The sequence below is a fragment of the Astatotilapia calliptera genome, chromosome 3 (genome assembly GCF_964374335.1).
Source record: "Astatotilapia calliptera chromosome 3, fAstCal68.1, whole genome shotgun sequence".
Taxonomy (NCBI): domain Eukaryota; kingdom Metazoa; phylum Chordata; class Actinopteri; order Cichliformes; family Cichlidae; genus Astatotilapia; species Astatotilapia calliptera.
In genome coordinates, this window is record NC_137424.1 from 47,904,057 (window position 1) to 47,927,655 (window position 23,599).

A 23,599-nucleotide genomic window follows, 5' to 3' on the forward strand; every position below is an offset into this window, starting at 1 on the left:
GAGTTCAAACAGGTGCCATTCATACAGGTAACGAGTGGGGGACAGAAAAGCTTCTTACAGAAGACGTTACAGGTCTGTGAGAGCCAGAGATTTTCCATGTTTGAGGTGACCAAATACTTATTTTCCACCCTGATTTACGGATAAATTCTTTACAAATCCTACCATGTGAATTCATGGATTTTTTTTTCACATTCTGTCTCTCACAGTTGAAGTGTACCTCTGATGCAAATTACTGACCTCTGTCATCATTTTAGGTGGGGGAACTTGCACCATCGGTGGCTGACTAAATACTTTTTTGCCCCACTGTATATGTATATGTATATATATATATATATATATATATATATATATATATATATATATGTTTAAATATATGTTTAAATATTTAGAAGGCGGTAGAGAAAATTTGGAGTCCAGTCCGTTAGACAGGAGGATTTTGTTGTTTAGCCACTTTAGCACTTAACACTTTTTTTGCCTGACTGCCATTTGGTGGTGGGAACATATTCTTTGGTGTGTTTATGAGAGATTTATGTTCAATAGGTTTGTGGTCCTTAAAAAGTAAAATGATGAGCTTAAAGATTCTCACCAAGTCTGTCAGTATGCTTGTTTTGTTTGTGAGGTTGTTGCTTGATCTCCCTGGTGCCTCATTATTTTGTCTTGTCCATATAAAGGACAAGACTGTTTATGACCACGAAACACAGACTTAAAAAACTCCAACAACCACTGAAGAAATTGGGTTTTGTTTCTGTTTTTTCCTGATATAGTCAAATCTCTATTTTTACTTAATTGTAAACGATCTGATATTGATAGAACTACTTGAAATGTGTATGATATATTGGTGATGTGATTGACCGATCAAAGATGACTTATTAAGCAATAAAAGCATTAATTTCTGACAAGATTTCCCATTGCCCATTTGTTTTGTTTTGAGATTTTTTCCCTCCACATCATAATTTTGTTCTTGTTGTACTGCACTTGCATGCTGTGATTAACATGAGACACTGAGAAAGAAAAGGTGTGAAGAAAGGACATTTAGAGGGGCTACAAAACTGCCAGAGTGTTGCCAACAAAGTGCAACAACTATGTTTCCGCGCCTGAAATTTTGCCTGTGCAAAAACATGAACTTTTGTCATTGTGAATCTTTGAGTTGAGTGTATCATTACCAGCATGCACAGTAATTGGTCATATGGCCCATATTTCAATTTTCAGTTCAATCTTTAGTGTTATTTACATAGTCCCAAATCACAACAACAGTCTTCTCAAATTTCTTTCTATTGTAAGGTAAAGACACAACAATAATACAGGGAAAAAATCTCAGTTGACCTCTTATGAGCAAACGCTGGCAACAGTGGAAATGAAAAACAGGAAGAAACCTCAGGCAGAACCAGCCTCAGAGAGGGGTGGCCATCTGCTGTGAACAGTTGGGGAGGAAGACACGACAAAAGGCAAGCTGTGGAGACGAGACAAATTAAAAATAAATAACAATTAAATGCAGAGAAGTGTATAAACAGTATGTGAAAAAGGTGAGTGAAGAATAAATGCTCAATGCATCATGGAAATCCCCAAGGAGCATATGCCTAGTGCAGCAAAACTAATTAGGTTTCACCTGATTCAGCCCTAACCATATGCTTTATCCAAAAGAAAGGTTTTAAGCTTAATCTAAAAAGTACAGATAGTGTCTTGTCTCCTGAAGAGGGGCCTCTGATTCTACTCTAGGAACAACAAGAAGGTCTGCAGTGCAAGAGCAAAGTGCGGTGAGGCCTTAAAGATAAGATGGGACCTGATTATTCAAGTATGTGTATGCATAATGTAAACAGAACTCGTCCTATCGCAGAACCATGTGGATATTTATAATGTGAAGTAGATTCCCCATTTACATGAACAAACTGAAGTCTATTAGACAGATAGGATTCCAACCACTGCAGCGTCGTACCTTCAATACCTACAACATGCTATAATCACTGTAATAAATTAACAGAGATGAGTCCACTGTCAGAGGCCATAAGAAGATCATTTATAACTTTCACTAAAGCTGTTTGTGTACTGTGATGGGCTCTGATACCCGACTGCAACTCATCAAATAAACAATTTCTCTGCAGATGATCTGTTAGCTGTTTTACAACTACTCTTTCAAAAACTTCTGAGATGAAAGGAAGGTTGAAAATTGTCCTATAATCATAATTAGTTTTGCATGTAGACATACAACTCATCTCGCAGGATCAAACCTTCAGTCTCATGAGAGACTGCAGAGCTCTTACTAATTGCTTTGTATTTTATGAAAATATTTCCATATTCACCACAGTTTAGGAGACCACTGTGAGAGTGAGAGACAAAATCTACTTTACTGCTTTCAGAAATCAAAAAGATATGTTCATCATGAATTGTAATCCAATCCAACTTTATTTATGTAGCACTTTAAAAAACAAAGTTGATCAAAGTGCTTTCCAATAATAAAACAGAGATAGCAGTTAAAAACCATACATGAAGCAGACAAAAAAATAAATATAAATAACAATGAAATAAATACATAAATGAAAAAGAAGATGAAAATAAATCATATATATATATATATATGAAATATTAAAACATTAGTAAAATAGACAATAGGATCTACAATGAATAAAATTAACAAAATAAAAAGATTAAGAGACCAACAGCTGACTAAAACTGACTACAAGCTGACTCTGGTACTACTCCTAAAAAGCCTTTGAGAAAAAGTGTGTTTTTAAAAGTGATTTAAACATTTCAAGTGTTGGGGCCAGCCTAATATGGAGGGGCAGTTTGTTTATGGAGGGGGCCACAACAATGAAAGCTCAGTCTCCCTGGTGTTTCAGTCTCGACATGGGGACAGCAAGGAGTGACTGGTCAGCTGATCTATGAGACCTTTGTGGAGTGTATTGGTGTAGAAGGTCTGCAAACAATACAATTTTTAAATGAATTCTAAAATGGACAGGCAACCAGCGTAAAGAGACAAGAACAGGGGTAATGTGCTCACGTTTGCATGTCCCTGTCAACAGGCGAGCAGCAGCATTCTGGACCATTTGCAAGCGTGATAGTGAAGCCTTATTATACGTGGACTGGTATCTTCACCTAAACGTCCTACAGTGGTAGAAGTATGCAAATGACAGTCATTAAATTATTATTATTATTATTATTATTATTATTATTATTACCATCTCAGTTAAAGACATGCCATGAAATATCTAAAAGAGAAAGTTTAAGCTGGAGTAACCGGAGCTATATGCAGATACAAAGCTAAATAAAAACGTGTCCATCCTGTAAGACAGGGCAGCCATACAAGTTTGCAGTTAATGACAGATCACTATTTGCTGTTAGTTCCTGAGTGATCCTGTCTTTATTAATTCACAAAGTCATTTCGGTTTTCTTGTGCATAAATGCACGATGTTCCCTGGATTTGGAAAAACTATGGAAAACTGCTATATGTAAAATGCTAAAAAACAAACAAACAAAAAAAATCTAGAAGCAACAAATTAACTCTCAGATCGTGTTAATATTTATAACATGGAGTATAATCATTACTGGTGAGTCCTGTTGATCCAATCAGTTACAAACTTTACAAACACAGACCCATGAGAATGACTCAAAACCCAGCGGACCCCCCCCCCCCCCCCCCCCCCCCACACACACACACCCCATATCTGGATGACATACCACATACCATGCCAGAAGTCAGCCAGCAGTGCCGGCTTGACACCAGATCCAGGCAAAACCTGTCTGCTATGTGGGCATAGGGATCAAGGTCCAGCGAGCCCCAGACCCAGGCCTACTCACACACACACAGAAACTGCACAGACACACTCATCTATCCACATCCACCCCACGGATGAATGTCTCCCGACCATAGCCAGCAGCCCCCTTGTTCGAGATGCAGACAGTTAACCTGTCCCCTGATCATCACTCAACCACAGCGTCAGGTAGGACGTAGGAATTAGGGATGTAAGGACCGGCTTGTCCATGTTAAAATGGTCTGTTGGGGGCATGTGTTGGTGTGCGTGAGTGAGTGAGATGTATAAGTGAATATGACGTGTGAAAACTAGAGCGCTGTTAAAATTCAGCGGAGAACTGTGGCACGATAATGAATGGCTTTTCTAAAGAGAGAGCATTGTTCTTACCAAAACATGTTGATATCTTTGGCAAAATCTATTTAGAAGCGGCAGGTGTTTACCTCTGTGGATGTCTGATTTTTTTTGTAGTATCCTGCTGTTCTGGCTCTTGTGAACAACTAGTTTTAAAAGTGTTAAAAAACAAAATTAGTAATTACAGAGGCATTTAATAAACGTACTTGGATGAAGAAACTGGTTTTAGATGGTTTCGGTACAGGGAGCTTTGGAAGACTGGTTTACCACAAAGGTGTAGTTATTACTGTTCTAAATTTAACATCACCTGCAGGCGCGTTTGTTTAGTCATGTGACCTTTATGACGCACAAAGGTGTTTGTGCACATTGAGGAAGCTTGCAGGATCACTCCTTTACTCCGATCAGAGAGTGCTGAGCTCTTACAAATCGCTGCTTATGTTTGGTTCATTTACAGCGGGATGATGGCGGATCAGACCCAGCACCCGGTTTTCTTTGAGTGTGAGAGTATTAAAGAAGAACATCTGACGAGAGTACAAAAATACTTCGGTATTCGCCGCAAATCGGGCGGAGGAGAGTGCGGACCGGTGACTACAGTGGACGAAAACCTCTACAGTGTTGCTTTCCGAAATAAAAAAGGTAGGTTTGTTATGAATTTTAATAGGTAAATATATTTTCCTATGTTTATAATGTACGGACTTTCTTATGCACGAAATATCATACAGTAGTCGATGTCTCTAAATGACCATTTATTATTTTCATCAATAATTATATTTTGTCTCAGTAATCGTATCAGAAAGTTTTGGCTGTTTAGGAACTATTATACTTTCACAAGTGAGTTACTGGTGGCAATGGGACACGTAAGAAAGGAAAACAAAAGTCTGTCCGGAAAGCGAAACTTAATATTACACAACATTTGTTGATCAGCAGCCGACAGTGGGTGAAAAGATAAGAATAAAGAAGAAGGAAAAAAGAAACATAAAAACGAAAATAACTCACATAAAAATTAATTCTACATGAAACTCAGTTTGTAACTTGAGATATCTATTTATAGACTGACTACTGAATTATAGTTTCTACCAAACTGGCAGTGGGTGAAAAGAGGAGAAAAAAAGAACAAAGAAGGGCAAAGAAAATAAAAAGAGAGTTAAAGTTATATAATAAATTCAGTCTGTAATTTGAGATATCTGTCAACAGATCAGCAGAGAGTCCTTCAGAGATCAAAGCATGTTTTGGAGATTGAAGATTGTCGTTTGGTGTTCACTGTCCGAGAAAGTCTGCAAAATTCTACCTCCTCTCACGTCATGACCCCCACTTCTGCTCCAGCAGAGGTAAATTTCATGTTTTGATTTAATCAAGATCTTTGACAGTTTTATGGATCCATATAGAATCAGCATTATCTATCTATCTATCTATCTATCTATCTATCTATCTATCTATCTATCTATCTATCTATCTATCTATCTATCTATCTATCTATCTATCTATCTATCTATCTATCTCTACACTGTAAAAAAAATTAATATAAAAGTATTTTACTGTGTATTTTACAGTTTTGTACTGTTCTTCTAGAATATCAATAAATCTACATAAATAGACTGTGATTTTACATTTCAAACGTAAATCAACGTAAAATCACTGTAAATGCAATAAAACATAATTTTCTTGTTTTTTAAATGTATTTGTCTGTAAATATGCATATTTAGATTGTTAAAATACATCCACAAATGTATCATAATTTCACAAATATTTGTCCGTTATTTGAAAGAAACTGTTAAATTCAAATGTAATGCTATGGAAAAATATATAAAATTATTCTTATAAACGTTTTTTTTTTTTTTTTACATCAAATAATTATTATTATTATTGTTATTTAGGGCGATTGTGGCTCAAGCATTGGCAGATTGCCTTGTAATCAGAAGGTTGCCGGTTCGAGCCCCAGCTCGGACGCTCTCGGTTGTTGTGTCTTTGGGCAAGACACTTCACCTACCACCAAATGGTGATGGCCAGAGGGGAATTGGAAAGTGGAATTGGAAAGCACTTTGAGGGTCTCAAAAAGCACTATATGAATGCAATCCACTATTATTTAAACCAACTGTATATTTCTGTACATTTAAGTATTGTTATTCATATTGCCGCATTCATTGACCTTGTTTATAGGTAATTTCATTGTTTGATCATTTTAAAATGTACCTAATTTAATGTTTAAAAGCACTTGAAAAAGGCAAAATCCCATGTAAAATTAGGGCAACAAACTGTTTTGTCATTACTGAAAATAACCGTATCTTTATGAGAAAGTTATTTTCTGTTATTATTTTGGCGCCCCAGCTGCCGGAATATTACTGTTTGCTTAGTTTTGGGGTTTTTATATTTATATATATATATATTATATATATATATATTAAATATATATATATATATATATATAATATATATATATATATATATATATATTATATATATATATATATATATATATATATATATATATATTATATATATATATATTATATATTAAATATATATTATATATATATTAAATATATATTATATATATATTAAATATATATTAAAAAAACACCCAGCACGCCCCTGCGGGCGGTTTATCCTTCAAGCTCGGGTCCTCTACCAGAGGCCTGGGAGCTTGAGGGTCCTGCGCAGTATCTTAGCTGTTCCCAGGACTGCGCTCTTCTGGACAGAGATCTCCGATGTTGTTCCCGGGATCTGCTGGAGCCACTCGCCTAGCTTGGTAGTCACCGCACCTAGTGCTCCGATTACCACGGGGACCACCGTTACCTTCACCCTCCACATCCTCTCGAGCTCTTCTCTGAGCCCTTGGTATTTCTCCAGCTTCTCGTGTTCCTTCTTCCTGATATTGCTGTCATTCGGAACCGCTACATCGATCACTACGGCCGTCTTCTTCTGTTTGTCTACCACCACTATGTCCGGTTGGTTAGCCACCACCATTTTGTCCGTCTGTATCTGGAAGTCCCACAGGATCTTAGCTCGGTCATTCTCCACCACCCTTGGGGGCATCTCCCATTTTGACCTCGGGACTTCCAGGTTATACTCGGCACAGATGTTCCTGTACACTATGCCGACCACCTGGTTATGGCGTTCCATGTATGCCTTGCCTGCATATATATAAGCAAGGTGGTCTTTGTTGCCGATTGATACCTCCTCTCATTTGCATTTCTTCCCAATCACAGACACCTGAGAACATTCCCGCCTCGTCTCTTCCACCAAGCGATGAAGAGTATGAACTACATGTTGATAATTATCTCCTTCGTTACCTGAAAGAATGTCCACATGCTCAGCAAGAACTTGAGAACATGCTTGCCTGTTTAGCCTGCTCTGCTAATCTTTCCTGTGAGGAGGGGAGAGTTTTAGTCAGGAGGCGAGCTCAACCTGATGCTGCAGATGAAGTTAGTGATTGGAAAGCTGAGGTAGACGCTCTCTTTGGTGGCTACTTTTGCCATTATGAGGTAAACCCTGACAAAGTTGAAGCTTTGGTTCAGTCCAGCAACTCTTGTCAGACTGCAGGTGAGGTGAAGGTGTACACAGATGAGTCTGGGATGGCTGTTGTTGTTGGACAACGGTCTCTGGTTCATGCCAGGTTGTTAGACATCGAGCAGTCTTCAAGTTTACTTGACAATATGGCATCTCTGAGTTTGAGTGAGGAAAGCACAACCATTGCTAGCTACAGCCTTTGTGATGGGCTCCAGGTGTCTGTGTGTCAGGGTGACATCACCAAGCAACACGCTGATGCTCTGGTAAATGCAGCCAATCAGGACTTGGAGCACTCTGCAGGTGTTGCTGCTGCACTGAGTCGAGCTGGTGGTCCTGAAATACAGAGAGAGAGTGATGAATTAGTGAAGTGTTTGGGGAAAATTCCCATAGGAGAAACAGTAGTGACCACAGGGGGTAACTTAAAGTGCAAGAAACTGCTTCATGCAGTTGTGCCCTCAGGTGGAAAACTAAGTAAGAGAGATAAGATGTTACTGGAGAAAACTGTGCATTCAGCTTTAAAGTTTTCAGAAATAATGGAGTTTCAGTCCATAGCCATTCCTTGTATCAGCTCAGGTGTCTCTGGGGTTCCTCTCACTGTGTGCACTGAGGCAACTGTTGCTGCTGTGAAGGACTTTGGCAGTGTGGGAGGTCGAAGTTTGAGCAAAATCATGCTGATTGATAACAGAGAGGAGGCAGTGAGGGCCATGCAGGAAGCATGTGACAGACTTCTCCAAGGGATAGATGCACCTGATGAAGATACAGCAAGAGGAGCCACTGCCAGAGCTCCTGGAGGCAGAGTCCACATGGAGATTATTCAGGGATCGATCGAGAGCCAACAGGTGAGAAACACTGCTGATAAGATAGATCACACCAACATTAGATAATCTGAATTAATCATTCACTAGCTGGGCCCACATCCTCATTTTAGGTTTGACAGTGTTTTAGTAGGTAAAGATGAATGTCTGGACATGAATTGAGCTGTGGTTTGGGGAAGGCCTCGAAGGAGACTGGCAACGGCTCCCATGCCTGGCAGATCCCCATGTACTAAATAGAAGTGAAGAAGTTAAAGAATTGAAAAGGGGAGGGAGGGGAACCAATAGACCCAGAAAGAGAGTATTTGGAGGCGTGGCTTGCTCCTTAAATTCCAAGACATAATCGCCAATTTACATAAAACACATTTTCTAAATCTCCTGCTCTTGTCCTAGGTGGATGCTTTGGTGTCTCCTATGGTTGGCCATGATCCTCTCTCTACCCGTGTTGGAAATGCTTTGTTTGAAGTAGCTGGACCACAGCTGACCACAAGGTTTAGAAAGGAAGCAGAAGATGAAACAATGCCTGGTGACTCAGTACTGCTGGAGGGCTTACCTGGACTTCAGTCTAATGCAGTCTTCTTCCTCAATCTTGTTCCCTGGGATGGTGACCCAGACGGAGTTGCAGTCCAGGTGAGATAGTAAAGGAGGGATTTTATTATTCTGTCTGTTTGTGAGGACATTTTTTAATGAAGCCATTTGTCTTAATCCAGTATTGTTATGTTCTATAGGTTCTTCGAATGAGCATCAACACAATCCTGTCTTTTTGTGAGAAGAAAGGATTCAGATCTGTCGCTCTTCCCGTCCTCGGTGCTGGGATGGCCCTGCAGTTTCCTGTCAGTGAGGTGGAGAGAGTGTTAATGGAGGAAGTTTATGTATTTGAAGAGGAGCGAGCAGGCATCACACCATTTCTGATCCGCATCGTCATTCACCCCGATGATGAGGAGACACACGAGGTTATGACATAGCACTTTTCCCTAAAAATCAACTACTGACAATTACGATGCTGAGAGTCGAAGAATGCCACCAACACCAAACTCTTATATTGATTTGTGCTTAAAAAAATAAACTCTGAATATAGTAATCAAATATGTTCCAATACTAAGCTCATTTACCATCTCGTTTCATGTAGACCCCAGTATAATGTGTAATAATATACTGTACAGAAATTGTTACTAATGCTGTTAATTTGTTGTCTTTACAGACATTTGGCTCTGTCCAAAATGATAAATTCACTGAAGATTTTCACCACAAAGACCCAGACCAAGGTGAGTGTAGGAAAATATATACAACTAAGAATCAAAACAGTGTTTTTTATTTTATCTGTTTTTTCTTTTCTTTTTGGGCACCTAAAAATCTCGAGTTAAAAAAGAGACGACATCTAAAACATCAACAGGGAATTACTACATCAGTTAGAGAATATAAAAGACATTCAGTCCATCACAGTGTACAAAATACACAGCATCTGGACAACAGCTCAAATACCTGAAAGTTTGGAGGATTCAGACAGTCTTACATTAACCCTCCAAAGACTGAACAAAAGCTTGACCTAATTATCATTTAGTGTTCAGGTCTCATATTATCCCCCCTGCTACAGACCCATCTGTTCTCATACCAACAGTGACAGTGGTCAACAACCTGAAACCCACAAGTTGTACTCTGGATATTTATAATAACCGACCAAAAGCTTGGCCTAATAGCAAACTGCATTCTCCTCTTATTCTTTAGTATTGACTCTGTGTCTGACTAAGCCTATACTGTAAAATCTGCTTCCTATTTTAAACCTCAAACCATGACCAAAAATATTTCAAAGGCAGCAAAAGTAAGAAACAAATGTACTTAACAGAGTCAACTTTCTCCTCTAGATTCAACTGCGATGAGGCTGGTCCTGCTGGGAAAAACTGGATCTGGGAAAAGTCACCTGGGGAACACTATTCTTGGAGAGGAGCTCTTTGCCACTTATGACTCTCCAAACTCTGGGACAATGAAATGCCAAACAGAAACCAAAACAGTCAGTGGAAGAAGCATCACTCTGATCGACACCCCTGGTTTCTTTGACACAGGAAGGTCTGAGGAAGATCTGAAGCCTGAGATAATGAGCTGTATGACAGAGTGTGCTCCTGGGCCTCATGCTTTTCTCATTGTGCTTCGAGTGGATAAATTCACAGAGCACGAGCAGGCTGTCATCACTAAGATAGTTCAGTATTTCTCAGATGAAGCTCTAAAATATGCTGTAGTTGTTTTCACTCACGGTGATCAGCTCAAGAAAAATATGAAAATTGAAGATTTTGTCAGTGAGAACAAAAATCTGAGTGATCTGGTGTCAAAGTGTGGTGGTCGGTGCCACGTCTTTGATAACAAACACTGGAACAACAACCCGCCAAATAACTACAGGAGCAACCAGTTCCAGGTGGAGGAGTTGCTGAAAACAATAGAAAAAATGGTGGCAGAAAGAAACGGAGGTTACTACACAAATAAAATGCTGCAACATTTGGAGACAGCAATACGAGAACAGGTAGAACACATTAGGCAGTCAATGCCAGATAAAACCCCAGAAGAGATCAGAAAGCACGCTAAAACTAATGTGATCAGTAGGTTTCTGATCCAAATGGCAGGGACTGGAACAGGAGCTTTGCTCGGTGCTTTTTTTGGTGTAGTAACATTGGCTGAATTTGCTATCAAAGCTGTGAAGAACCCACAATTGATGAATGTCGTAACAAAGCTTTCCAGATATGTGCCAGCTGCACAACAACAGAATGCATTAGTAACTGCTGGAGCAGTAGGCTTGGTTGGAGCAGCAACTGCAGGAGGAATAATGGGAGGTGTAATTGGAAATAAAGCAGCTAAAGATTCAGAGTCACTTTCAGAAGCTGTACAGAAAACATATAAGGCTGTACAGGAGGAAAGAAAATCTCTTACTCATGTAAGATTTTCATAATAACCAGGTACAGTAGTTGTTTATTGCGGGAGTTACGTTAAAAAAAATAAATAAATAAATAGCCAACTTTAATTTTTTACAGTTATTATAGATGTTTTAAGGCTGTAAAAACCATCGATACACACTTTATACACTTTTCTTGTTGTGTTTGACATTTTTGTGTCTGTTGGGAGAAAACTTACAAACACACAGGACAGCTCTTCAGAGTCACGCTGCTAGCGATCAAAGATTTATGTAGATTTGACTACCTGAACTCATTCTGTACTGTACAGGAGACACGGCACGAGATTCATTGGCAGTGGTCTACAGGACGCAGAACGCAATGCGTTGTTAAAATTTAAAAAAAGAAAAAAAAGAAAGTCGTAAAAGGCGTTACACAAAATTAGTGTTTATTTGGAATCTGGTTTGTGGCAAACTATCATATATTTAGTCAGCAGTTTCCTTCATGAAGGATTTTGTTCTTCAGCCACTTTAGCATTTTATCTACTAACATTTTGTTTTTTCTTACTCCCCTTTGGTGGTGGGAACATATTGTTTGGTGTATTTATGTTCAATAGGTTTGTGATCCATAAACAACTAAAACATTGAGCTGAAAGATTCTCACAAGATCTATGAGTGTGATAGCTGTGTTTATGGGGTTGTTGCTTGAACTACCTAGTGCCTTGATTCACTGTGATCACAATTTTTCATACAGGTGTGACTAAAGTGGAAGAATGTTTGAGACCATGAAACACATCAAACTTTAAAAACAATAACAAAACACAACAACACACTTAAGATTGAAGAAATTAGGTTTTGTTTGATTTTTCCCTGATATTGTCAAATCTCTATTTTAACTTAATTGTAAAGTATCTAGTAATAATAGAACTACCTGATATGTGTATGCTATATTGCTGATATGACTGACAGATCAAAGATGTCTTATTAAAGAGGCTCACAGGGTCTATAAGTATAGTTATGTTTGTGAGGTTGTTCCTCAGTCCACTGTGATCATAATTTTTCATTCAATTGTGACTAAAGGAGAAGACTGTTTGGGACCATGAAACACATCAGGCTACTGAAGACTGAAGAAATTAGGTTGTGTTTGATTTTTCTGAAATTGTCAAATCTCTATTTTTACTTAACTGTAAATGATCTGATAATGATAGTGTCACGGCGGGGTGCGCCGGTGTGTAATGGAAACAGGACCCAAAAGCAGATGAGGACGAGGAGTTGAAGTTTAAACAGAAAAGTGATCCTTTATTAGATGACGGCAGAAGTAAACCAGGAAACCAAAGTAAACTGAGAAGACACTAAGAAACAAAATACTAAACGGTACTGAGACCAAAACCTAAACTATGACTGTGGTGAAAAATAACAAGCAAAGACCATGACTAAGACTAATAATACATAACAGACGAAAACCGTAACTAAGACTGAGGTCAAATAAACAGGCTAAGACTATGACTATAACTGTAACTCTGGTGAGATAAACAGACGACCCGACAATGGCATGAAGAAAACAAAAGGCTTAAATACAGACATGAGGTGATCAGGGGAAGTGGCGACACATGGGGGAAAACAGCTGACAGACATAAACCTAATGACAGGACCAGGAGAGGAAAGCTAAATACAATGAACAAAGAACACATGACATTGTCAGAATAAAACAGGAAATACTAAAACATGACAACACAACTTAACAGACCTAATACGTGATGAATAAATACAAAACCCCAAAACATAGAAAACCAGGAACAATAACTGCCTAAACTAAAGGCAGATAGGAAAACACACAAAATAAATCACATAACAAAATGAGACAAATACAAACATGAACTCAGAGCGCTGGGTCAGAGACCCAGACTGTGACAGATAGAACTACTTGATATATGTATGATATATTGGTGATGTGATTGAAGGATGAAAGATGGCTTATTAAACAATAAAAAACACTAATTTCCCAAAAGTTTTCAAAGTTTTTCCATTTGTCTATTTTCTTTTGTTTTCAGACGTGTTTTCTCAGGTCATAGTGTGTGTGAATTTGCATGAGCATACACTCTTTTTCCATTTTACATATCTATTTTTACACATATTCACATTTTTTAAAAGCTCTTTAGAGAGCTGTCGACAATCTTTAGGGCCACTTGGTGCCAGTACATGATTTTGAAGGTTTATAAAAATGTTGCCATGAAGTGCAATTTTTGCCTCTATTTGTTCCTGTTTACGGTCAAGTTCAATTTCTGTCACACTGTTGCATGACAGTGTAATGCAAACTGCAAAGATTAAGGAACTAGATACCAGACAGGCTATTAGTTCTTTCCCGTAAATATAGGTGAGGCCAAGCACACACCTATTTATTATTCAGATGCGCCTGAATAATAAATAGATTCTTAGTATTGACAGCATGCAGCTGTCCTTTCTGTCCTTTTGGTAATCTACTGTAACCTTCGTACTGGTACTCATTTAATTTAATGAGGTTTTAATGTACTAAAACTAGAAGAAACTGAAGAAACTTAAAAGCTTTGTTTATGATGGCTTAAAAAGTGGAAGCTTTATAAGTGCGGTGGAAAATTCTTTCTGGAGTTCCCCTGATAAGTGTGTGAATGCAGCATGAACACTGACTCTTCAACAGCTTGGTTATAAGCGACACCTGTTCACTTAGTCTCTCTATACTTGCCTTCAGCTGAAGGAAGGTGATTCTTGGTGTTATGCCAGAGTGAAGAAATTATATCATCTTTGTCATATTTACCACATTGAATAACAGCTTTAAAGTGTTAATATATGCAGGTAGTTTAGTGATAGTGCAACAGTTCAATCTGTGAGTGCCACTGTTAAAGTTGATTTGGTGAGCTTGTTTCTATTCTTGTATTTACATGTAATTTTCAGCTGTGCCTCAGGCTTCAGTGTTTCAGTTCACTTTGTGTTTTTTTAACTGCTGATTGATGTATTTATTTTAGCTGTTACATGCACCACTGTGGTCGCCAGGCTGTTGATCCTCGAGTGTGAAATTTGTGGAACGTGTGCTTAAAGTGGCTGTTCTGAGGCTGTTCATCAGTTGCTATGAGCCACATATTCTTAGCACAGTTCAACAGTTTGCCTGATAAAATAAGTTAATAAATATACCTCTTTTTTTTCTTTGGGCATCAAACTTATGGTAGAACATTTAAAGACCATATTGTGATTAATATTTCATAATATATGGATTTGATGGAGATTGCAAAAATTAACTGGGTGAAATAAATCTTATCAGATATCCATACTATAGTACACACTGGAACACACACAACTTACTTTCCTAATTCTGAATGGCTACAGATGAATCCAGTCACTTTACCATATCCAAAAATAGGGGACAGCCAGCAGACTGTAGCCAACAGATCTGCTGTGTTGGTGTGGCTGCCAAAGACTAGCAGGGTGAATGCTTGCCAGTATGAGAACATGAACTCCTGTCCTTTCTCAGATTAGTCTGATCCTTGTTTTTGATATAGAGTCATTTGTCACTTCGCATGTGTGCTTTCATAAATGTTGATGATTCAGGGAGCTGCTGAGCTTCATGGCTGGTTTGTGTTGGTGTTTACTTAGTATAACTGTGGTTTTACTCATGCATTCATGCTGCATCTCAATACAAGCGTCCAAAGTTTGTAGATGAATAAAAAGTTTACTTTTTTTTGTGTGTTGATTTGTTTTTTATTACATTTTATATTTTTCACTGCAAAAGAGAAAAATGACAGTGACAATAAATATACATTCACAATAAAAAATACTCTAGATTGCAACGAAACATTCAAGTGTACTTAGCCTTTAGAAAATCTAGAAGATGTAAACATGACCTCCCCGAAACACTGCACCTACTCACCCAAAGAGTCTCTCTCTCTCTCTTTCTCCCGTCTGTAAAGGTATAACGTCAACAAAACACATTTACGCATCTATGCGCGAGTCTCACAAAGTATGAAGCTACGTCACACATCGGGCTCTGATTGACGGAGCAAGCTAACATTCTCGAATGTCTGGTGGGAAACCTTTTTTTCTTTTTTTCGGTAGTTTTAGCGGACTCGTGTCCAGTCTGTGTCCTTTACAAACGGAGCTTCACCGGAGCGCGCGGCGGCCTCGGCGTCTCCAAACCTCCGGTGTCAGTTTGAGCGCTGCCGGCTGCTCTGACCAAAGGCCGGGCTCTTCTCCCTTCAAACGTGTCATTAGAGTCTGAGCTTCAGCGTCTGCTTAACTGATCACGCACCTCTCTTTGTCTTTGCCGTGGCCGCCTCCGATGGCCTTTTCTTTAACAACACATGGGCATACAGGTAATGGGGGTTGTAAATATCACATTACTTTGGATCTCGGACCTCTTCTTCAAAGTTAAATAAGGTCCATCTTCCACAAAACATTGGGGAAATGATAACGATATATGAGGATTTTAAATATCAAATTATAATTTGGAGGTCACATTTGACCTCTGACATCAGTTTTACATTTCTCACATGCCTTTCTTTCAAGTTGACCCCAAAATGTGTTGCAGCTGTAAAAATAAAGAGAATGAGGCAGTTAAAAACATGCTATAACATTATATAACAAGCTCGAGTTATTCATGTCCACTTATTTACAAATAACTCATTTTATTTCAAGACGGAGAGATTATTAGAAAGAAATGAACATGATTTATTGATGTACAGAATTTAGATAGCGGTATTTGGCGGTTAGAATTCAATGGCCCGTCTCGAAGGAACGGAATCCCAGCGGTGATAGAGATTACAGCAGGGCACCCTGGAGTCTAGACGCTGGTGGTGGAGATAAAGATGGAGATGTAAATGGAGTCTGAGTGATAAAAGGTGGTGATGGGAGGAGGTGGGATGCATGAAGGCGTTTGCAAAGGAGAATGACAGAGCTCCAGTGAGATTTAAAGTATGCTGCGTGAATGCTGACTGACCTGAAGAAGGCCAGGAAAAAGATGATTGGACTAGACCAGTGTTATTGCAAACAGCTTGACAGTGTGGGAAAGAGGAAGTGATGTGAAGCTTAGATTTAGCAGGCTACACCTGAGAGCAGACAGATGTTAGAGGTTTCATCTTCCTTACTGAACTTACCCATAAGCTTCGTTACTAAACATTTAAGGAAAACATTTTATTGATATAAAGGAATGCCCCACGTGAACTATATTCACAAATAAAAATTCATAGAAATAACAGAATTATACTCAAATGAAATAACAAAAGCATGCACTTTTGCTCTTGTTTTTACTGCATTACAAAGTTTTTAAAGTATCTTTTAAAATCACAAAGAAACGAAAATGAATGTGTGCAAAACCACAATACCATTTCTTTAAAAGTAAATACTGCGCAGAGATTGAGCTGGTTGGTGAAGGTTTGCGCAGCTGTACAAGGCAGAGAAACAACACAGTGTAGGGCATCTGACCTTCAAACAGTTGTTTCTCTTAAGGAAAAAAAGTGAATAGGCTTGAAGAAAGGAAATCAAAGTGAAGTTTAAGAAGGCTTAAAGGGTTTATTATAACTTCCACTGCTTGCCAAAGGCTACGCATTCAGTCCAGTGATGTGCCCTGGAGCTGTTTACTTGCTGCTGTTCTAAATTTATCACGAATTTGATGCAGTTGTTAGGTCACGTGGCCCCCGTGACGTACCAGCACTCATTTTGCGCCCGTGTCATAACGGCACAACTCATCTCTCAGGATCAGCTGTAGATCTGATGCCTGCTACACGCTCTACATAACTTTAGTTACAGCGGGATGATGGGTGATATGTACCATTACCCGATTTTCTTTGAGTGCTACGGTCTCCGCGAAGAGCATATAAAAGGAATAGAAACATATTTCCGTTGCGCCATCTCGGGCGGAGGAGACTGCGGCCCACTGATAAGACTGGGTGAGGACGTCTATGGTATTGCTTTCAGATATGAAAGGGGTAGGTAAATCATTAATTTTAATATGGGTACATATATTTAAATATATTTCGTATGCTTTTTCACGAGACGTCATATAGTTGTCGAAGTATGCAAACGGCCAGTCGTAATTATTTGTTTATTATTTTCTTTTTGCTAAGATTTGCTAAAAACAGTCAGAACAACGAGGTTTAAAATATTGAGGGAAAACTTAATGATGAGCTGCATGAAAGAAAACCTGAACAGGAAGAGTCTATAAGGGTCTATCGAAAGTGAAAGTTAACCATTCAGTTAAGGCTGTGCGACAGAACTGAAACTACCAGTTATTATGTAACTGGTGGTATCTTCTTCTCTATGGATGAGCTGTTAAGGAGAAGACTGGAATATTGCAGTACACTCAAGTACAAATGCAGTTTTTGTTGCATCAGTGGAACAAATGTGGGTTGACAGAGGTAGTAAAATCAGCAAGTAGGGGAGACCGGGGATAGTTGTAACATTTTTGACATTTCTGTCTGTAAATTGAAGCTCTTTTAAGGTGGTGGATTCAAAATGTAATGCAAAGTATTTACATGTCTCTGTTATTAAATAGTGCAGCTATTTTCTCTGCAGCACAATTACCCATTGCATGGTGTGGCCTCAAACACGAAGAGTGAAATGTTACAATTAACCCCGTAGTCTGGGTGAGTTGTAACATATCCTGGGGTGAAATGTAACACAATGAAATAAGGGTACTAACAAAACATTAACATGTAATCTTTTTTATTCAACACATGAATGCACTTAGAGCCATTTATGTAGCTGTGTGTGTGTGTGACAGAATGCAGAAATCTAGCTTTTGAACATATTCCAACCCCCCAAAAAAGACAAATTATGGAATTTTCTGCAACTGAATATTTCATTAATTTTGGTTGGTCTTCCTTGAGTTTGGCCTCATTGGCTCAGTGGGCATTATAACCTACAACTCTTGCACCAATTTTGAACATAACAATGAAGCTGAAAAAATGTAGTTGTTCACCAGCATCGCAATTCCATTACTTTTTATCATGGCTTACCTTGGTGTGGTTTGCAAAGTGCTTCAGAAAGATGAGGAAATCTGTTTCTTGCACCCATCCTGATTTATTTCCACTACCAGTACTTCCTACTGGTCCATCTCTGACACAGTGGTCTGCATAATGTATGTGTGGGAACACAAACAGTGGAGGAATTGTGTTGCCAATGGCATTAACCGCATATACAAAAGCGACTAGTGAACCTCTCTCTGCTGATGTCGTTGCCCCAACTTGTTTAATATAAGTTAAAGTAATAGTGTGGTAAGTTGTAACATCTGCATTATTGTTACAACTAACCCAGACTGTTGCTGTTACAACTGACCCAGACTCCTATAGCCATGAACTAGCTAACATTACAGCCAACGGCTAAAACATTAGCTCTATAGACCTACACAGAATATATCCCCATAGACATACAAATAACATAATTTAAGTTTGATGAGTTTAACTGAAAAGCAGATAATGCTATTAGAAATTGAAATAAAGTAGAAAAACTTACTTTTTGGCATACAAATTACTTTTTTTCATGTTAAATTGTCTGTGTTTGACAAAATGTGCTGATTTTTCACATGTGATAGCAGAACTGAGTTGGGCATGCACAGGATGAGTCACATCATTTGAAACTTAGCCCTGATTGGAGAAATTGGAAGTGTTACAACTGACCCATGTTACAACTATCCCAGGTCAAGTAAAATCGGCAATAAATCCAAGGGCAAGTTGTTGAAAGGCATTTGTAACATATGACAGGCATGAGATGTAAAGAATAAAAGGAAGGAGGCTTTAAAGAAAATAATTTACTATATATATAATTTAAATGTAAAACAAATCCACTGTGTAACTCCAGATGTCTGTCTACAGATCAGCAGCGAGTCCTTAAAAGATCAGAGCATGTTTTGGAGCTTGGAGATCGTCATTTGGTGATCACAGTCCGAGAAAGTCTGGAAACTTACACCATCCCCACTGCTACAGTAGCGGTACATTTTGTATATTAATTTAATCAAGGTTTTTAAATGTGGAATAGCTAATAAATTTATAACTATAGGAACACACACAACACACACACACATCATCAAATCATCAATTTATATATACACATATATATATATAAGGTGGTAAGGTGGTCTTTGTTGCCGATTGATACCTCCTCTCATTTGCATTTCTTCCCAATCACAGACTCCTGAGAACATTCCCGCCTCGTCTCTTCCACCAAGCGATGAAGAGTATGAACTACACGTTGATAATTATCTCCTTCGTTACCTGAAAGAATGTCCACATGCTCAGCAAGAACTTGAGAACATGCTTGCCTGTTTAGCCTGCTCTGCTGATCTTTACTGTGAGGAGGGGAGAGTTTTAGTCAGGAGGCTCGCTCAACCTGGTGCTGCAGATGAAGTTAGTGATTGGAAAGCTGAGGTAGACGCTCTCTTTGGTGGCTACTTTTGCCATTATGAGGTAAACCCTGACAAAGTTGAAGCTTTGGTTCAGTCCAGCAGCTCTTGTCAGACTGCAGGTGAGGTGAAGGTGTACACAGATGAGTCTGGGATGGCTGTTGTTGTTGGAGAACAGTCTCTGGTTCATGCCAGGTTGTTAGACATCGAGCAGTCTTCAAGTTTACGTGACAATATGGCATCTCTGAGTTTAAGAGAGGAAAGCACAACCATTGCTAGCTACAGCCTTTGTGATGGGCTCCAGGTGTTTGTGTGTCAGGGTGACATCACCAAGCAACACGCTGATGCTCTGGTTAATGCAGCCAATCAGGACTTGGACCACTCTGCAGGTGTTGCTGCTGCACTGAGTCAAGCTGGTGGTCCTGAAATACAGAGAGAGAGTGATGAATTAGTGAAGTGTTTGGGGACAATTCCCATAGGAGAAACAGTAGTGACCACAGGGGGTAACTTAAAGTGCAAGAAACTGCTTCATGCAGTTGGGCCTGTAGGTGGAAAAGCAAGTAACAGAGATAAGATGTTACTGGAGAAAACTGTGCATTGTGCTTTAAAGTTTTCAGAAATAATGGAGTTTCAGTCCATAGCCATTCCTTGTATCAGCTCAGGTGTGTCTGGGGTTCCTCTCACTGTGTGCACTGAAGCAACTGTTGCTGCTGTGAAGGACTTTGGCAGTGTGGGAGGTCGAAGTTTGAGGAAAATCATCCTGATTGATAACAGAGAGGAGGCGGTGAGGGCCATGCAGGAAGCATGTGACAGGCTTCTCCAAGGGATAGATACACCTGATGAAGATACAGCAAGAGGAGCCACTGCCAGAGCTCCTGGAGGCAGAGTCCACATGGAGGTTATTCAGGGATCGATCGAGAGCCAACAGGTGAGAAACACTGCTGTAATTAAAATAAACAACACCTTGCAATAAAACACATTTTCTAAGCTCACCAAATCTCCTGCTCTTCTCCTAGGTGGATGCTGTGGTGTCTCCTATGGTTGGCCATGATCCTCTCTCTACCTGTGTTGGAAATGCTTTGTTTGAAGTAGCTGGACCACAGCTGACCACAAGGTTTAGAAAGGAAGAGGAAGATGAAACAATGCCTGGTGACTCAGTACTGCTGGAGGGCTTACCTGGACTTCAGTCTAATGCAGTCTTCTTCCTCAATCTTGTTCCCTGGGATGGTGACCCAGACGGAGTTGCAGTCCAGGTGAGATAGTGGGAGAGGTGGGATTTTATTATTCTGTCTGTTTGTGAGGACATTTTTTAATGAAGCCATTTGTCATAATGCAGCATTGTTATGTGTTATAGGTTCTTCGAATGGGCATCAACACAATCCTATCTTCTTGTGCGAAGAAAAGATTCAGATCTGTTGCTCTTCCCGTCCTCGGTGCTGGGATGGCCCTGCAGTTTCCTGTCAGTGAGGTGGTGAGGGCTTTAAAGGAGGAAGTTCATGTATTTGAAGAGGAGCAGGTGGGCATCACACCACTCCTGATCCGCATCGTCATTCACCCCGATGACGAGGACTCACACAAGGTAATGACAAAGCACTTTTCCTTAAATATTGGCTCCTAACCATTAGTGTGCTGAGTGTTGAAAAACACTTTGGAAAAGTAAAGTTACGTTCCATATCAATATTTGTTTCATTTTACTTTGTAATGAATCGTTTTTTCTTCACTCTATTACATGAACTACACAAGATAATAATAATTACTTTTTTCATCTGCATTTCCATCTGATGAGTTTTTACAAGGATTGCTATTGATGTTGATACTTTGTTGTCTTTGCAGGTATTTGATGTTTTCCAAAATGACAATTTCACTCAACATGTTCACCAAAAGGTCCACGATCTAGGTGAGTATAGAATACTGAGAAAGAATGAAAAATAATAATACCCAAAGTGCTGGAGTAATGCATGTAAATTTACCAAATTAACAGCCTGAGGGCAATAGCTCAAACTCTTAATGGAGTGGATTATTCAGACAGTCCAATATTTCATTATCCTTCCTAATGATTTCCTTTTATTAATTACCAGATACTTCTTCCAGTAAACCCCTTTGGCTCTAACACTAGTTTTTCATTTAGAAGTGTGTTTTTTGTAAGTAAAACTATAAACTATCTACTGCTTTCTGTTCAAAACCTCAAACCACAAAGAAACGTCTCTCTTTGCAGCAGCAAAAAAAAAAAAAAGAGAAAAAAAACAAGAGAGAGACAAATGTACTTAACAGAGTCAACTTTCTCCTGTAGAGTCAACAACGATGAGGTTGGTCCTGCTGGGAAAAACTGGATCTGGGAAAAGTCACCTGGGTAACACCATTCTTGGAGAGGAGCACTTTACCTTTTATGACTCTCCAAACTCTGGAACAATGAAATGCCAAACGGAAACCAAAACAGTCAGTGGAAGAAGCATCACTCTGATCGACACCCCTGGTTTCTTTGACACAGGAAGGTCTGAGGAAGATCTGAAGCCTGAGATAATGAGCTGTATGACAGAGTGTGCTCCTGGGCCTCATGCTTTTCTCATTGTGCTTCAAGTGGATAAATTCACAGAGCACGAGCAGGCTGTCGTCACTAAGATAGTTCAGTATTTCTCAGATGAAGCTCTAAAATATGCTGTAGTTGTTTTCACTCACGGTGACCAGCTCAAGAAAAAGATGAAAATTGAAGATTTTGTCAGTCAGAACAAAAATCTGAGTGATCTGGTGTCAAAGTGTGGTGGTCGGTGTCACGTCTTTGATAACAAACACTGGAACAACAACCAGCCAAACAACTACAGGAGCAACCAGTTCCAGGTGGAGGAGTTGCTGAAAACAATAGAAAAAATGGTGGTGGAAAAAAACGGAGGTTACTACACAAATAAAATGCTGCAACATGTGGAGACGGCAATACAGAAACGGGTCGAGCACATTTCGTACTCAATGCCAGATAAAACTGCAGAAGAGATCAGAAACCAGGCTAAATCTGATGTGTGCAACAGGTTTCTGACCAAACTGACAGGGATTGCAACAGGAGCTTTGCTCGGTGCTTTTTTTGGTGTAGCAGCACTGGTTGGATTAGCTGTCACAGCCATGAATAACGTAATGTTAATGAACGCTGTAAAAAAGGCTCCAGCATTAATGGGAGTGTCAGCAGCAGCAGCAGGAGAAGCAGCTGTAGGAGTTGCTGGAGCAGCTTGTGTGGCAGTAGCAGCAGCAGGAGGAGTATTTGGTGGCTTCATTGGAAATGAAGCAGCTAATGATGCTAAGTCCCCATCAGATGCTGCACAGAGAGCGTGTGAGGCTATAGTGGAGAAAGGAAAGTCTCTTATCAGGTTTAAGTGAGATTTTTATAATTATCATCCAGGTAGTGGAAGGGAAAAAAGCATCTTATTATTTCTTGATGTTCTTACACTTCACATAATAACTGCATAATAATACTACATACATCGAAGAGAACATGTTAAATTATTTGGAATCAGGTTTGTTGGCAAATTGTTGAATACTTATCTAGCAGTTACCTTTTTTGTGGACTTTTTGCATAATCTTCTGAGGGCCTTAATGCATTGTAGTCATATTTTTTTTTCCTGTGGACGAATGTCTCAGACCGAGAAGCATCACAGACAAACAAGTCAACAAGTAAGTCAAAAAACTGTGGTGGGAGTTGGTTTTGTTAACTTGTCATGGAATATTTAGTCATGTTACATATTTCTAAGATATTGTTGACCCTGTTTTGTCCCTGTTGCTTTTAAGCAATAAAAAAAACTAATTTCTGGGGAGTTTTCCATTTTTTCCAGTTCTTCTTTCGTTTTGAGAATACTGCTTTTAGGCAGGATTGTCATACTGCACTTACATGCTCTGATCAATGGGGGGAACTCTAGCAAAGAAATGTATGTGTGTCATGAGATGCCACTACCAGCAATAAGAA

General features: G+C 39.1%; 2 protein-coding genes across 4 annotated transcripts; both read left to right on the forward strand.

The window, feature by feature from the left end:
- Window positions 1-4,441: 4,441 nt before the first annotated feature.
- Window positions 4,442-13,299, forward strand: LOC113014100 (uncharacterized). The gene is made up of 7 exons (XM_080298478.1): window positions 4,442-4,733; window positions 5,292-5,425; window positions 7,304-8,443; window positions 8,810-9,046; window positions 9,145-9,369; window positions 9,618-9,681; window positions 10,279-13,299. The coding sequence occupies exons 1-7, from the start codon at window positions 4,556-4,558 to the stop codon at window positions 11,349-11,351; spliced, it is 3,051 nt and encodes a 1,016-aa protein (XP_080154604.1). The 5' UTR covers window positions 4,442-4,555; the 3' UTR covers window positions 11,352-13,299.
- A 3,667-nt stretch (window positions 13,300-16,966) lies between these two features.
- Window positions 16,967-23,450, forward strand: LOC113019194 (uncharacterized). 3 transcript variants are annotated; one of them, XM_026162741.2, is made up of 7 exons: window positions 16,967-17,242; window positions 19,127-19,242; window positions 19,442-20,581; window positions 20,670-20,906; window positions 21,008-21,232; window positions 21,487-21,550; window positions 21,944-23,450. In XM_026162741.2, exons 1-7 carry the CDS (start codon window positions 17,068-17,070, stop codon window positions 23,014-23,016), a joined length of 3,030 nt encoding a protein of 1,009 aa, XP_026018526.2. In that variant the 5' UTR covers window positions 16,967-17,067; the 3' UTR covers window positions 23,017-23,450. The 3 variants fall into 3 exon arrangements, with proteins under 3 accessions (XP_026018526.2, XP_026018527.2, XP_026018528.2); XM_026162742.2 differs by having other exon boundaries at window positions 16,967-17,203; XM_026162743.2 differs by lacking the exon at window positions 19,127-19,242 and having other exon boundaries at window positions 17,121-17,242.
- The last annotated feature ends 149 nt before the right edge of the window (window positions 23,451-23,599 follow it).